Genomic DNA, 14,973 nt, shown 5'->3' on the forward strand with positions numbered 1-14,973 from the left:
TTCATTTCAATTAACCCTGGAATTAAGTTATATTTAAAATATTCTCTGTGTGCCTATTTGAGTCAACAAAAGACATTTGTAACATTACTGCTTAGTATTTAATACTCTGATTCTTCTACCCTTGCCACCATCTTTAGGATTAAAAAGGAATGCAGGAGAAAAATGTTTTCTTTGGGGGAATATCTGAGGCTGTTCAGCTGGTTTAATGCTCTGGCAGATAACTTCAGCTTACATCCTGGGAGAAGAGCAATTAATATAGATGGGTTGCTGAAAAGAAAAAGAAGCTTCTGGGACTTGTTGCTCATCTATTTGCTTTTGTTTGCCTTGTGCCTAAGCAATCCAATTTAGTGCTTTATTTACTGAGGAAAGCAGATTTCCCATCTTTAGTACCTTGCTGTGGTAGACAGTTCAGTTGTGGAGCCTGTGAGTGTGTTAAGTGCCCAATCTGAGTGCATTTGACAAGAGAATCTTCTCACTGATGGCAACCCCAAGCTGCTGCTGAACCAAAGTGGTTCTGGCTAGAGCATCTTTGCACTAATGGCTTTATCTGTTGGAAGAAGCATGAGCTGAGATTGCACTGGTTACATTTTGAAGCATTTTAGTACAATGGAGTTTGGGTTTATCTATTTTAACCTAAAATATAAAGCTTGCTGATTTTGTGCTGTGAAAAGGTAGAGCTTTGACTTGTTTTGACTAACTTGGGACTCGTGAGAAAGTGCACACAGAGACACTGACTCTTTCTAGAGCCACTTGTTGCATATTGAGGAGCTTTGTCAGGGAGCTTTAATTGACTTTTCAAAGCTGAATGAAGGATACCTGGAAAAGAGCCTTTCCTTTGAGTAATATGTAGCAGATTTCCTAAAAAGAAAGATTCCTTTTTTCTTACAGTGTTTCCAGAAAAAAAAAAAACCAAACATTTCTTCTGGATAGCAAAGAGCAGTATTATAAATATGCAGTTGTAGCAAATCACTGCTGAGTGCTTTGGGGCAGTGTATGTATGAGCAGAGAGGTCCACTGGCCTCTCAGCTTGGGCTCCTTCTGTCTTCCCTTGTTGCAGTGTGGTGGTTCTGAAGACTATTTCTATAACTCTCTCTGTGGATTTCAAATCCCCTCTGACTCCAAACAGCACAAGTCTCATTGTTAGAGAGAGTCTTTTGGTCAGTAATGAAGTTGGAAACACACAAATAAAGCTCCGCTCATGGAGAAAGAGTTCTCTGTATTGGATGGGAGCAGTGTGTGCCCGTGGGTATGGACAAGGTGCTGGGCTGCTCTGCTGGCACTGGCAGGGTCCTGGGGTTAAGTGGACAGCAACTCTGAAATACTCCTGCTTACCTGTGTCCCAGAGATGTTGGAGCAATTTCCCCTAGCAAGGGTTGCCCAGAAGCTGCAGCAAGGGCAGGCAGTGTCCGCTCCCCGTACCTGCTTCCCCTCGCCCCTGACTGCTCTACGATGCTAGAGCTGTCAAGGCAGGAGTGCCCTACTCACCTGTGATGAGCTTGACTGGTGTGGAGAGAATGCTTAGAGTTGGGTTACCGTGCCAGGCTCTGCTCAGCTTGCCTTCCCTTTCCTTTAATGCCAACCTGTTGTTTATACTTCTGCCCCCCCATAGGTGGTTAGTCAGCGGTTCCCTCAGAACAGCATCGGAGCCGTGGGGAGTGCCATGTTCCTGCGGTTCATCAACCCTGCCATCGTCTCCCCCTACGAGGCAGGCATTTTAGACAAAAAGCCTCCACCAAGGATTGAAAGGGGATTGAAACTAATGTCAAAGGTGAATCAATAAGTCCTTACTTGGCCTTGGTTTGTGTTCTGCCTGCTCTGGCTCTGGTCTTTGGCTAGCATCAGGAAACACAGGTAAAGCTGCAGCCTTCTGGTGCAGCCATCCTGGTTGTGTAAAGTGCAGTTTCCATGCTGGGTGTGTGGCATATTAGCACTGCCAGATATGAGTTCATACTAGCACTGAAGAGGTGAATTTGAAACTTTTTTCCCTATTTTCAGTCTCCTTTGGTTATTATTTCCTGTTAAAACTGAACTCAGTATTCAAGGTGCGACCTCTGATGGCAGGCTGCACACAGCAGTGAGCTGGACTGTGGCTGTGCATGCAAAGAGAAGGGCCATGGCCACCCATAACTCCCAGCCCCATCCTTTCCCCTTTTTACAGGGTGGGTTTGGCATCAGGTCTGGAGCTTTCATGCTGTGATGACCAAGGAGAGGGTTGACTGAACTGCCCCATGAAAAGACCACTCCTCTGCAAGGCAGCTTTGGTTATAGCTGCACTTAAGCAAACATGCAGCAACATGGTTTGACACCAGACTTGGTGGGGTTAGAGAATGGTTGGACTTTAGTGATGTTAAAGGTCTTTTCCAACCAAAGCAATTCTATGATTCTAAAACTGAAAATGGATTTAATGCTGGCAAAAAAAAATCTAGGACCCATTTTAAATCTTGAGAACTTGAAGTTGTCTTCAAATGGACAAAATCTGTTGCTTTTCCATGGCTACAGAGCTTCCAGAAGAAACAGATCATGTTTCATACATGATGAGTTGGAAAGATGGGTTTGTTTTCCTGGTCTGAACCTGAATGAAGTTCATAGATAAGGGAAGTCATTTTCTAACATTTAGAAGTATGTGACAAAATATTTCCTAAGTGACCACATTTGGGATTGTTGTCTTCTTTTTTTTTTGTCTTGAGGTTTCACAGAAGTTAAAATGAGTGTTTCTGGCAGGCCATAGCAGCTAATGCATTAAGCCTTTGTGTGTCTTTATGTCATCTTTTTATTGTTTAGATACTTCAGAGCATTGCCAACCACGTCCTGTTTACAAAAGAAGAGCACATGAGGCCTTTTAATGACTTTGTCAAAAGCAATTTCGATGCAGCACGAAGGTAGGTGCCCGGGGCGCTGGAGCAGGGGCTGTGTGCAGTGTCAAGGGTAAGCAGAGTGTGCACACAGCCCCTTGCTGCAGGCTGCCCTGGCACTGGGATGCTGATTGATGGCTCTGAACTGCAGGTTCTTCCTGGACATCGCATCCGACTGCCCGGCCAGTGACACTGTCAACCACAGCCTGTCCTTCATCAGCGACGGCAACGTCCTGGCGCTGCACCGCCTGCTCTGGAACAACCAGGAGAAGATCGGCCAGTACCTCTCCAGCAACAGGTGAGGCTCCAGGAATGCTGTCAACCTCCAAGGTCATCCAACCCAGCCTTCTACCCAGCACCTTCAGCAGCTCTAGACCGTGTCCTGAAGTGCCACATCCTATTCTTTGAGCACCTGCAGGAATGGTGGCTCCACCACCTCCCTGGGCAGCCTGTTCCAGTGCCAGACCACTTCTTGCAGGAGAGAAATTCTTCCTAATATCCAAACTAAACAAAGAAGGGATGGGAAATGACCTTTGGGAATACTTGAGATGCTTTTCTTGTTAGAACAGAAGAATATGGATGGAAAATCTTACACTGGGAAACTTCTGTTGACAAACAATTACTGGGAAGATGCCAGCATCTTGACCACCCTCTTCACTGTCAACCTTTTGTGCAGTGTGCAGTTGTCTTATCTTTCTAAACCTTGTTTTGTGTGTGATAAACACTTCTATTTCTTTGTGGGATGCTGTTCTGTAATTTAAAACAAAGCAAATGCAGCCTGGCCAGGCTAAGGAGGAGTAGTGGGTAAAAAGTAGAGTTGCTGCTGAGTAAAGAAGGCCTTACAAGTACTGTGCTGTTCCTAGGGACCACAAGGCTGTTGGGAGAAGACCTTTTGACAAGATGGCCACACTGCTTGCCTACCTGGGCCCTCCTGAGCACAAACCCGTGGCAGATACTCATTGGTCCAGTTTAAATCTCACTAGTTCCAAGTTTGAAGAATTTATGACAAGGTAATGAGGTGATTGTGGAGGGGATGGGGCACACCTTGGGGGTTTGTAGCCTTAAGGCAGTGGAAGAACTTAGGAAGATTTCTTTGTGAAGGGTTTGTTTAACAGTCTGGGTTCACAAATACCCTGTAGGGCTCTGGGTAGGTTGTAATTCACAGAATGGGTTGGGTTGGGAGACACCTTAGAGATCATCCATTTCCAACCCCTTGCCATCAGCAGGGACACCTCCCACTAGCCCACATCACTCAAGGCCTCATCCAACCTGGTTCTGAACACCTGCAGGGAGGGGGTGTCCACAGCCTGCCTGGGCAAACCTGTTCTAGTGTCTCCCCACCCTCACTGCCAAGAATTTCTTCTTAGTCTCCAGTCTAAATCTCCCCTCCTCAAGCTTCAATCCATTCCCTCTCATCCTGCCACTACAAACCCTTGTTAAAAGCCCCTAAACTGAGGCCTGGAAACATCAAAGGCATTTATGGTTGACCAAAGGTTCAGGGTTGTGTGAATTTAATCTTTTTATTTAAAGATGCAAATAAAGAGGGGTTGAGATTTTAAGTTTTCTTTCTGCAAGGGCAGCTGTGAAAAGCTGATGTCAATCTGCTGCTTTTCAGGCATCAGGTCCATGAAAAAGAGGAGTTCAAAGCACTGAAAACGTTGAATATTTTCTACCAGGCTGGGACATCCAAAGCTGGCAATCCTGTGTTCTACTACATCGCACGGCGGTAAGGAACCTTTCACCTTCCCTGTCTGAAGTGAAGATGTCAGACCCAGAGTACCAAGTGTCTGTAGGGAAGGGACACCAACTTGGAAACAAACAAGAATCTGCAAATGGCTTTTTTTTGTCCAGTGTTGGTGCCAGTAATTTTTAATGGAGTTGTGTCCTAAACCAGAAGTGTTGCAGTTTTTCCACCCAGCAGTACATGAGGAGCTGTGGAAGAGTACCTAAGATTGTACAACCTGAATGGTTCTGTGATGTGTTTTTATTAACTTCTCACTGTCTGTCAGTATGGTTTTTGCTGATGCTGCTGGTGGTAGCTGAGTTGATGCTGGTGGAGCTGCCTGCAGCAGCAGTGCTGGTTGAGTCCATGTGGTTGCTTTGTCTCTTCTTGGTGCTTTCGTGGCTGATGTGCGATGCTGGTGGGCTGGCTGCTGCACCAGTGGGTGCTTGCCTGTGGTCCCCTTGCTGCTGCTGTGCTGGTCTGTGGCATGGGTTGGAGTGGTTGTGGTTCCTGGGGAGTTCTTGCTTGAGCTGCTTGTCGGGGTAGGGCTGGGCCGAGGGTTTCTGATGGTGGTGCCAGCGTTGCTGTCCATGGTGTGCTCCTTGCTGGTAGTGATGCTGCTGCTCCTGTTGCCAGTGTCAGTGATGTGACCCTTCTGGCAAGAAGCGTTGTCGTGATCTGAAGAGATGTAATCGGTGGTGAACCTTCTGCAGACCCTTTGAGTTCATATAGTGAGATGAAAACAAAGGAGGCCTCTTCTGCAGTAGTTTGAATTCAACCATTTAAACAGGCCAGGTATGCCTGCAATCGAGATGTTCTTCAAGCTCACCCATTTCTAGTGCAAATCAGACCCAGCAGCCACATCCCATTCTTTCAGTTAATTCAAATTTGAGATCATGGATTTGATTAATAGTCACAGTTTTCATTGTTTTCAGGTAGTGCTCTTTACTCTGCAGGCTGAGTACAGATTGGCTTTCCCAGAAGCTCTGTGCTCTCTTGTACCCTGGCACTTTTGCCATTGCTCACCAGAAACTGTCCAGGTTGCCAAGTTTTCCAATAAGGAGCAGATTTACTGACTGGAGGATTGTATTGTTCTACCTCACTGCAAGTTCAGGTTGGAGGCTAAAATCATGAGCAAGCTCTGAAGACCCTTTCCAAGCACAAGCTCTAAATCTGGTAGCAGAAACTGCTACTTCACTACAGTTTCTTAGCCAGGGTGCAGTGAGGGACCCAACAAATGAATATTTCTGTTCACATTTCTTTTGTTATGTTTTTGATTTTCAGAGCAACACACAAACCAAACTTCAGTATCAATGTGGAAGGTAAAACAAATTTCCAACCTGTTTCCTCCCCCTGGGATTTTTTTTTTTTGCAGCTATGCTGAAGGGGTTTTCCCATGCTTTAAAAAGAATACCACAAAGCACTTCTTTCAGGCTGGTAGTACAGGGAGGAAATGCTTTTGTGCTCTGAAACTTGATGCTGTGAAAAGTTCTCTAACACCTGCTTCACTGCTAGCTCTCAGGAAGGCTTTGTGTGGGGCAGTCTGAAGGTGGAGGAAAACTCAAGTGTAATATGGCTGGTGCTATCTGGAGATAAACCTGTGTGAGAAAGGGGCCAGTGCTCATGCTTTTGTCACTTAAGGAGTTTCTAAGCTCATGCTAACCAAAGAAATAGTATATTACATAAAGCAAGGCTTGGTGCACAGAAGTAGATGGTGAAAATAAAAATGATCTGAGCTTTTCCCAGTGATTAATAGCTCTGAAATAGAGAAATACTCTCTCAAAGATTCTGAGTCAGCCTTCAGCTTCCCCCTCCTTTTGCACGGGAAATTGCCTGCCTTTAACTTGAGCCCTTTTCTGCCTTTTGAACCCCCTTGGCCCTTTGGAAGGAATGCAGCCCCCAGGATGAGTAGGAGCAATTCCTTACCTTCTGTCCTCACTTCCTCTCTCCAAACGCCAGCCCATGCTTCGCTGCCCTCTCTGAGGTCATTGAGTCCCTTTTGTTGGTTGATGTGGGCCTCTGTAAAATCTTAGCTGGAGCTTCACTCTTCAGTCCAAATGGCTGTAGAAGCTTCTAGCAGTAATTATAACTAGTCTGGAATTTGGTTGTCTTGTGTATCTTGCAACAGAGGTTGAGAAGAGTGACTGCAGTTGGGTGTCAGTAGGGCTCTGAGGGATGCATCACTTGTTGTGTTCAGAGCCCTTCTGCAGTAGCTGTGCTGCTGCCACCAGAAAAGGCTGATTGTTAAAATCCAGGAATAAAAGTGGATGTTTGGAAACTCACATTTTCTCCCAGTTGTTGTGGTTTTTCACTGCTGTAATGGAGTAGGCTTGAAAAATTGTCAGACTGTTGGAAATTAGAAGAACCAGCTGGGGTAATTTCATCTGCTTACTCCCACCTGCGCTTCCCTTCTTCCCCTCAGCTCCATCAAAGTCATTTCAGAAACTGGGTTTTCTGAGACTCATGCAAGGACAAAACAGCTCCTCTGTAGGGTAAAAAAAGAAAAGTAGAGTTCTACGCTTTTGGCAATACCTCAGCTTTGTAAGATGTCCTCTTCTAAGGCAAATATTGGAGAGGTGGTGCTCCCTCCTCATCTTTCATGAGCTGTGTTGAATCTACAGGAACAAAAGTGTTCCTATCTAGTACATTGTCATATATTGAAGTGCTGTTTGTATCTTTGTATGGTTAGTTTTGGTATGAGTGAGCCTGGTTCAACGAGAGACCTCCTGATTTTCACCCTTTCTGCATCTTCTGCTATCTCTGCCTAACAGTGATGTGGCTGAGTGGTGCTGTTTGGGGGTTTGCCCTGTACTTCTGAGCCAGGTGTCATGTTCTAAGGTGTGAGACGTGGGAAGACTCTTTAGGTTAGAACTGCTACCATGTTTGAGGGCTTGTGGCAGGCTGGGATTGGGTTGGTTTTTGGTGGGTTGGTTTTTTTTTTGTTCTTTGTTTAGAGGTTGTTCTTTTTTTTTTTGTAGTTTGAGATCTTGTTGCTAGGGCATTGTTGAGTCATTCTGCTGATCTATCTGGATCAGTTCATATCCTTCTTGTGCTGTGAAATCTAATTCCTTCTGTCATTTTTCTTCACATTTTGTTTCCTGGGCAACAGCTTGACTTCTGGAGCCAGTGCTCCTCTGCTTTTAATCCTTACACTGTTACTAAAGTGATCAATAAATCCATAAATCCTGATCCTGAAGTAGTGCCATTAAGATTTAAAGCTGATCCCCTACTAATTAATAGGAACAGAAACCTCTGAGTTACCGCTCCAGCCTGTCTCTGTACCTGCTGCACTTGCAAGCTTTCAGAAGCAAGCTCATTGCTGGTAGGGGATGTGCTAGGCATGGTTGGGGTATTTTGGAATATTGGTCTGAAATGCTAAGTGGTTATTTTAAAAACCAAAAAATAATAATTTCTCTGAGGATAGATGGTTTTAATTTTCCTGGTGGGCAGGGTGACCAGCATGGTTCCAACACCACGGAGCGGCGCGGTCCTGCTCCCATCCCTGCCTATCAGTTTGAGTTCAGTCTGACTGCACTGTTGCCAAGCAACAAATGCAAGACTCCCACATTTGCCTGCCTACTCCCTGCTCCCTTATCAACTCATTTGTATTCCAGAAAAATACAAGGAAACTTCAATTTCAGACTTGCTTTATTGAAAACTCTCTGACTAAGAAGCCTTTTGGCTTGCCTCTACTGCAGGCAGGGTTGTGGGAGAGAGAGCTCTAGAGCCTGGGAGGACCAACTGTCTTCCATAGCCATCTGCAGGTGTTTCCTATCCCAGCTTCCCAACCCTGTCCATGGATTTGGAAAGCCTCACAACCTCTTTTCCACCCTCAGGCTTTTATCAACATGCTTAAGTGAGTAGCAGTTTGCCCCCAACTTGTGGAAGGCAGAGCATTCTGCAGAGTTTCTGTTCCCTGCACAGTCTGACTGTGGCTGAAACATTTTTTTAAGAGCATTTAAGGTCAGTTTTGGTTTTTTTCCATGCAGTACAATTTGCCAGCCTGTATTGAATTGTTTGGCAAAGACAGGTGCAGTATTTCATGTGATTCCTCAAGTCACAGCAGCTCATTTTGTGATTTCTGCCCTACCTCGCAAGCTAAGCTGCTTGGAGCAGTGTGGGATGACAGCACATGAATAAGCTAATTCTAGCCTACACCTAGCTGGGAATGTGGTGAGTAGGTTAGGACTGGTTTAGAGTCAGTCAGTGCTCAGCAAATACATTAACTGCCCAAAGAGGGCAGCAGGCAGGGACAGGTTTTTAATACTGATCTAGCTGGTGGAATTTCTGAGCTTGTGTCACATTATTTCTCCTGGGAAAAAAGAGATGGAGCTGTGCAAGTGGGCACCTCTCAGACTGCTGGCAGCCACTTTGAGTGATGAAGCACTTCTGCTGGCCACGGGAGGTACCATGCACATGTTTCTGAGGGTCCAGGTTGTCTAAGCTTTGGCTTGTATAACTGGTTCTTGTCTACCTAAAATGTGTGAGATGTCAGTCTGGGATTTGGGGGATTCTGTTAAGTTTTCTGTGCTGTCAAATGTTGTTATTTTGAGAGGGAGCAAGAAGTGCCCTTTTCTAGTGGAGAGATTCACACATTGCATTGGGTTGGAAGGGACCCTCAAAAGTAATTTTGTCCAACCCCCTTGCAGTAAGCAGGGACACCTCCAACTGGATCAGGCTACCCAGGGACACATCAAGTCTGTGCCTAGGAATTTGCAAGTTCTAAAGGACAGAGCCTGTGTTAGTATTGTCAGCTTATTAATAAACGGGTAGAATCACAGAGTCATAGAACTGTCAGAGCTGGAAGAGACCTCCAGGATCATCTAGTTCCAACCCCCTTGCCATGGGCAGAGACACCAAGATCATTAGCAATAGAATATGATTTGATTTAACCAAAATTCCCACCCCACACACACCCCAGACATGAAGATTGAGCCAAATGTCTGCTTGGCATGAGTTTGTATGATAAAAACTTCCCTGTTCAGTAATCTTTCTGTGCTTGTTTGAAAGGAAGCACTGCCACTAGTTGAGTTCAATACAAACATAGCTTTATTGGTACTTAAATGCCAATGAAATAACTGTACAAATTCCTTGTGCAACAGTTACTGTTAGAAATTAAAACACGTTCCTGGTTGTAGAAAGACTGTTCACAATTGGAAAGTTGTGATTTCTGATACCAGTGGCTGTAAATGCTCTACAGCCCTCATTGACACCTAGGGAGAGAGGACTCCAGGCTCAGCAGTGAGGTTTTCTGGGTTTTTGCAGCACCTTCATGCTACAATAACTGGAAATTAAACGGCCTGAAATGAATGGCAAACCTTGTCTAAAGATTGGTACTAGTAAGTGGATAATACTTTTCTCAATGGACTTGCTCTTCAGTTTTCATTTCATGCTGTTTGCAGAACTTCATCTGTAGTATATCAGCTACCTCTGCCACATGATTAATTTTCCTAGAGTGGCCAGAACCATGCGTGCAACTATTGCTACTTGCTGGTGGTGCAGATGGCAGGAGAACAGCAGTCATGCTCATCCTTAGGAAGCAAGGACTTGGGCATGTTCAATGCCATGGACTGAATTAGTTCTTTTTTAAGTCGTGAGGTTCAAGGATTGTCCCAGCTGATTGCTGGATCGATTTGTTACATAGCTGGTGCTGGGCATCAGCCTGTATTTTGCTTTGCTCATCAGACCTGGTGGTCTGATAACATCCTGGCTGATCTGAGATGCTCTTCTAAGCATCGAGTTTTTAACATTCCAGGCTTTTGGATGTCACTTAAAGCTGAGGAGCTCCATGTCATTGAATCGTGCAGATGGCTCCTTGTTGCTGGAGAGTGTCATGGCATTGAACATCTCCTGTGTTTGTCCTCTGCTTGTATCTTTTGCTTTAAATATGGAGAGTGGGCAATAACTTGCCTGCAGACAGAGCAAAAAAGAGATATCAGCCCCTACCACTTTTCCCCATGCTGAACTTTTGGCCCACGCTGCCTTCTCGTTTCACCTCCCTCTTAGCAGACATTGTGGCATTGTCATAGTTAATGCCTGAGTTCAAAACTCTTCCTATTGAAAATATCCTAATAGACATGAAGCAAACATAGCTACACATGCTGAGGGATAACTTCTGGTTAGTGCAACAGCTAGGTTTAGTTCCTTTATTGTTTTTGCCCCCCTTCCTTTTGCACGTCGTCACAGCTTACAAAGGATCTGTGCTGCTATATTACAAGGGTTGCTCACTGGTAAGTCAAGCAAGACAATGCAGATATGATACAGGCCTTTTATTTTGGTTTGGTTTTTGTTTGCTGTTTTTTTTTTTCCAGTTGTTTAATGACAAAAATCATACAGAAAATCAGTACTTAAAATTCAGAATGGTTTATTCTGTGCAAGTAAACTTCAAAATCGAAATACAAAATAAGCACAGTTTTAAAAACAAAATCCTAGGTTAGGTTTACTCGGTTAAGACATAGGAAAATAAGTAGCAGCTTAGTCTCAAGACATTAGTGTGCACTTCTTAAGTGAAGAACTGTTATTTTCTTCAGATCAGAGTCAGAGCTTGGAATTTCTTGTGGTTTGATTCGTTTCAGCTGGATCTCTTAGCCCCAGCCACGTATCACAGCGATAACTTCGATCCTTTTCATGGGGTGCAAGCCCTTAACCAGCAAACATTACCACTGCGTTAAGCATCACAAGAGACACCAAAGAGAGCTGACAGCCACTGGCTGAGGAGGGCACACGAGTGTTCAGGGCATTGGTGGTGGATTCCTCCTTCCTTAAGGTAGCAGTTGTGCTTTGAGGCATTCTGGAGTAGTTTGTTGGCATTCCACTGGTGATACTCAAAGTCATAGGAGTAGTGGTTGAGCCTGCTGAGCGAGTCAGGCTCGAGTTGACCTCGACTGGATCTTTGATGTAGATTGTGTGTGTGGCTGCTGCTTCCTGCGAGCTCACCTGCCTGGTGGGCAGAGCTTCTGGGTAGAGGAGCAGCGGTCGCTCCGTGCTGGCCAGCACTACCGCTTGGCTTAAGGTCACCAAGGGAGTGTCCTCCTTGGCTTTCAACTGTTTATGCATTTTGGTCATTTTGGTTGGTTCAGCTGCCACTGGAGAAGTAACTTTGTCTGCTGCCTTCATGCCCTTAATCATGAAGCTGGAGTCTGCATGGGTGGAAGTGGCTGAGGCTGGGATGGCACTGGCCCGGAGCACAGCCTGGTCAGCACAGGGAGCCCCCACGACGCTGGCAGCCGTTGTCTGCACCCAGCTCAGCAAGTAGAGGATGTTCTGTGTGTCTCTGCAGGACCAGGGGTTGTTGTATAGTGTCACCACTTGCAGCTGAAGGAGCTGGTCAAAAGCTTTGTCAGGAATGTAGGTGAACTTGTTGTTGTGCAGGTAGAGGCTTGTGAGGTGCTGGAGTCTCAGCAGTGTTCCTGGAAGGATCTGGGACAGGAAGTTATTGGACAGATCCACCGTCTCGATGTTGTAGGGCATGTTGGTTGGAACTGTCCAAAGTTTGTTACTGCTGAGATTGAGAAACTTGAGACTGCTCAGGGTGTTGTTGATCAGGACAGCTCTTTCCACCATGTTCCTGGAAACATCCAGCACTCTCAGATTCCACTGGTAAGCTGTGTCGAGTTTCTGGAGAACTTTAATGTTGTTGTTTATGGCATATAATTCCCATAAGGACTTGGGCAGGTGAGCAGGAACATTCTTGAGCCAATTATTTGAAATATCAAGGGTCCTCAAATTGGTGAACCTGGTTAGTTGATGATCCAGATCTACAAACTGGTTAAAGGACAGATTTAAATAGGTGATGTTGTCTTGAAGTCCATGTGGCAGCACAGTTAAGTTCCTGCCCGAGCAGTCCACATTCCTGTCGTTTCCTGAGCATGTACAGTTAGAAGGACAGGTACCCAAAACAGTGGGTATGAAAAACAGAAGGAGCAGCAGACAGGTAGATGGATTCAATATCTGGTATTCCATTGCTGCCTGAAAACAAATACACCAAAGGGACAGCCTTTTAATCCGTGTCAGCTATTGCCTTTCTTTCTAAGGGTTGTCTTTGCAGGGAGCACTTGCAGGAGAAATTAAGTAAAAAATATCAATAAAGCCCTTTGTGGCATGGTCCTTTTTAGAATTGTTCAAGAGAGACTTTACAAAGCATCCCTTCATAGACTGTCATGTTGTCTGGCAGAATGAGACTTGTTTTTTCATCTGCCTTTCCCCCTCCAGCTCAAATGAGGGCTTTCTTCCCAAAACGCAAGTCTCTTCCAAACGTTATACAATGTCTGCTTCTTGTTTTTAGTGATTTCAAGCATATATTATGTGTGGAATAATGTGTTCTTTTATACAGGAGGAAAAAAAAATGGCTGTCAACTGGATCTGCTTTACAAATCTCTGCAGTAATGTAGCAGTCCCCCCCGGTCCATGCATGCTATTTGCTTAAGGAGAATTGGTTAAAACGCAGCTGAAACGGTTAGGAATTTAGTCTGAGCCCCGGGTCCCACGTCCATGCTAGCATGCACATTATTATTATTTTCCCCTTATTACAGAGTTAATCTCATTCCCAAAGCTGAAAACACATGTTTGGAAGCTGAATTGACGTTAGGAAGAAATCTCTGACACTGCAGCAAATTTCTGCTGCAAGTATCTGTCATCAACTAATAATTTGCTCTTCTCTCTGTCTCCAATTCCCTGGGTAGGATCCGTGGCTAAAAACAAAAGCCCCAAACTTACCGGAGTCTCCCCTGCAGTCTCAGCACATCATCATCTCTGAAAGATTGCAGCTTAGAGGTCGTCTCCGAATGGAGAGTAGCTACAGTTGCTGTCTGGGGGTTGTGCTTGCCTCTTCAGCTGCATCGTATTGCTGCGAGCTGGGGCTCTGCAACCACCTGATCTGCACTACACTGGAGGACTGCAGAGCTGTCGCTGGTGCTGACTCAAATTTTCTTGCCAAGCCAGCCTGTTCCACTGAACAGTTGGGCTTTCTAGTTGAGATCAGTTCCCTTCTCCCATAGCTGTGTTTTCTGCTAGGTGAATTCCTCCCATCACAGAGGGGCAGGGCTGATGTCAGACCCAGCACCAAATGAAATCTGTCTAGGGCTGTTTTAGCTTCATCTGGGGTTTCATTTTAAGGTCCCTGTTTCAAAAGTCAGGTGAAGTTTGTCATCTTTTTTACCTTCTGTTTAACCTCTCCTCCTGCCAGAATGGTTGGTGGTAATTTAGGGTTCCTGTCTGAAGCTTTTTTCAAGCTATGCTGCCAGAATATCCCTTCATCATTTTAAAGTGTTCAGTTTGCTGCCCCTCAGATCAGGCTTTCGCTGTTGTCAGGTGTAACACAGCTCAGTTTTAGCATCTCTGCAGACTTCCACAGGAAATTCTGATCTGGGTTTCTCCAGACGGTGTGTTAAGAGTGGCTATAGTTTACAATGCTGTGATTTTTAACATGGAACAAGCCTTTAAAAAGACCTTGTCATAATTGGAATGCTCTTCTTTAGGCACACACAATATACAGTTTATAGAAACAGGACTAAAAATGCTTATGTAATTTGTTTTTTTCTGTGCCCATTGTGTGCAGAGTATCTCAGAGTCATATCTGCAGGACTTAGGACTTGAATTTTTAGTGGCAATGTAAAGATCTTGAAGTTTATTGTTGGGATGTGTGCAAGCATGTGCTCAGTGTGCCCACAAATCTATTCCCTCTGCAGGCAAACTCAGACTGCCAATCTGCAGAGGTGCCATGGAGAGGTAGCTCCAGCATCTAGCAGCTTATTTCTGCAAATCTCTGAGCCCACTCTCCTGCTTCCCACCAGGAAGTTGGCTTACCAGGATGGGTGGGCTCAGACAGGACAGCAAGCCTCAAGTGCACTTAAGGCCCAGAAAGGAACACGTCAAACCCTTGGACACCTTGAGTAAAAAGGAATTTGGCAGCCATACAACTTGATGTCCATTTTTAGAGTTTGTGCTCACAGGATTGAGTGCATCCTGCAAATGCTGCTTCAGAGGGGGGAACTGGTGACTGAGCACCACTAACTCTGCTCCTCATTCACTGGGGTGCTCTACAAACTGGTTCTGTCCTATCCATGAACCCCCAAAGTACTTACGTAAAAGAAAGACTTGTTCTTGTTCTTACAGGGCTTGGAGCCATTTCAGCTGTTCAGTGGCCACTCTATTAACTGTTTACTTGCACTGGTCTCTGCTTCACCCAGCAAGTTTGTGAAGTGGCTGAAGGCTTTGGCCCAGTAAACTCTTTGTCAAGGTTTTCTCTAAAGGAAATCTTGCTGCTGCTTAAGAACAGCTGCTGGCAGTTAGGAGATAGCTGTGAGCTACTGTTGCTGGGGTCCTACCCCCTCATATGGAAGTGGACCTTTGGGTGCAAGGTGGAGTATTGGTGTAGAGGCATCTATACTCTGTGTGGGA

General features: G+C 45.2%; 2 protein-coding genes across 4 annotated transcripts in view; one reads left to right on the forward strand and one right to left on the reverse strand.

Annotated features, from left to right (window-relative positions):
* The window catches only part of NF1 (neurofibromin 1), a 98,927-nt gene that overhangs the window by 43,755 nt on the left and 40,199 nt on the right, over positions 1 to 14,973 (forward strand). For 2 of the 3 annotated variants that reach the window (XM_064166252.1, XM_064166248.1), the window contains 5 exons: positions 1,610 to 1,768; positions 2,782 to 2,879; positions 3,004 to 3,150; positions 3,716 to 3,862; positions 4,468 to 4,578. In XM_064166252.1, coding sequence (XP_064022322.1) covers positions 1,610 to 1,768; positions 2,782 to 2,879; positions 3,004 to 3,150; positions 3,716 to 3,862; positions 4,468 to 4,578 — 662 coding nt within the window. Of the gene's footprint in view, positions 1 to 1,609; positions 1,769 to 2,781; positions 2,880 to 3,003; positions 3,151 to 3,715; positions 3,863 to 4,467; positions 4,579 to 5,859; positions 6,858 to 14,973 lie in introns of those variants that run through there. The other variant, XM_064166249.1, reaches the window with a different exon arrangement.
* On the reverse strand, positions 9,607 to 13,552 carry OMG (oligodendrocyte myelin glycoprotein). The gene is made up of 2 exons (XM_064166253.1): positions 13,291 to 13,552; positions 9,607 to 12,543 (listed from the first exon to the last, which is right to left on the reverse strand). Exon 2 carries the CDS (start codon positions 12,535 to 12,537, stop codon positions 11,218 to 11,220), a length of 1,320 nt encoding a protein of 439 aa, XP_064022323.1. The 5' UTR covers positions 12,538 to 12,543; positions 13,291 to 13,552; the 3' UTR covers positions 9,607 to 11,217.

The sequence above is a fragment of the Pogoniulus pusillus genome, chromosome 27, assembly GCF_015220805.1.
Source record: "Pogoniulus pusillus isolate bPogPus1 chromosome 27, bPogPus1.pri, whole genome shotgun sequence".
NCBI classification, from domain to species: domain Eukaryota; kingdom Metazoa; phylum Chordata; class Aves; order Piciformes; family Lybiidae; genus Pogoniulus; species Pogoniulus pusillus.

What these genes read in the sequence shown, in the direction of transcription:
- OMG (XM_064166253.1), bottom strand. Translation starts at nt 12,537, where the DNA reads ATGGAATACCAGATATTGAATCCATCTACCTGTCTGCTGCTCCTTCTG.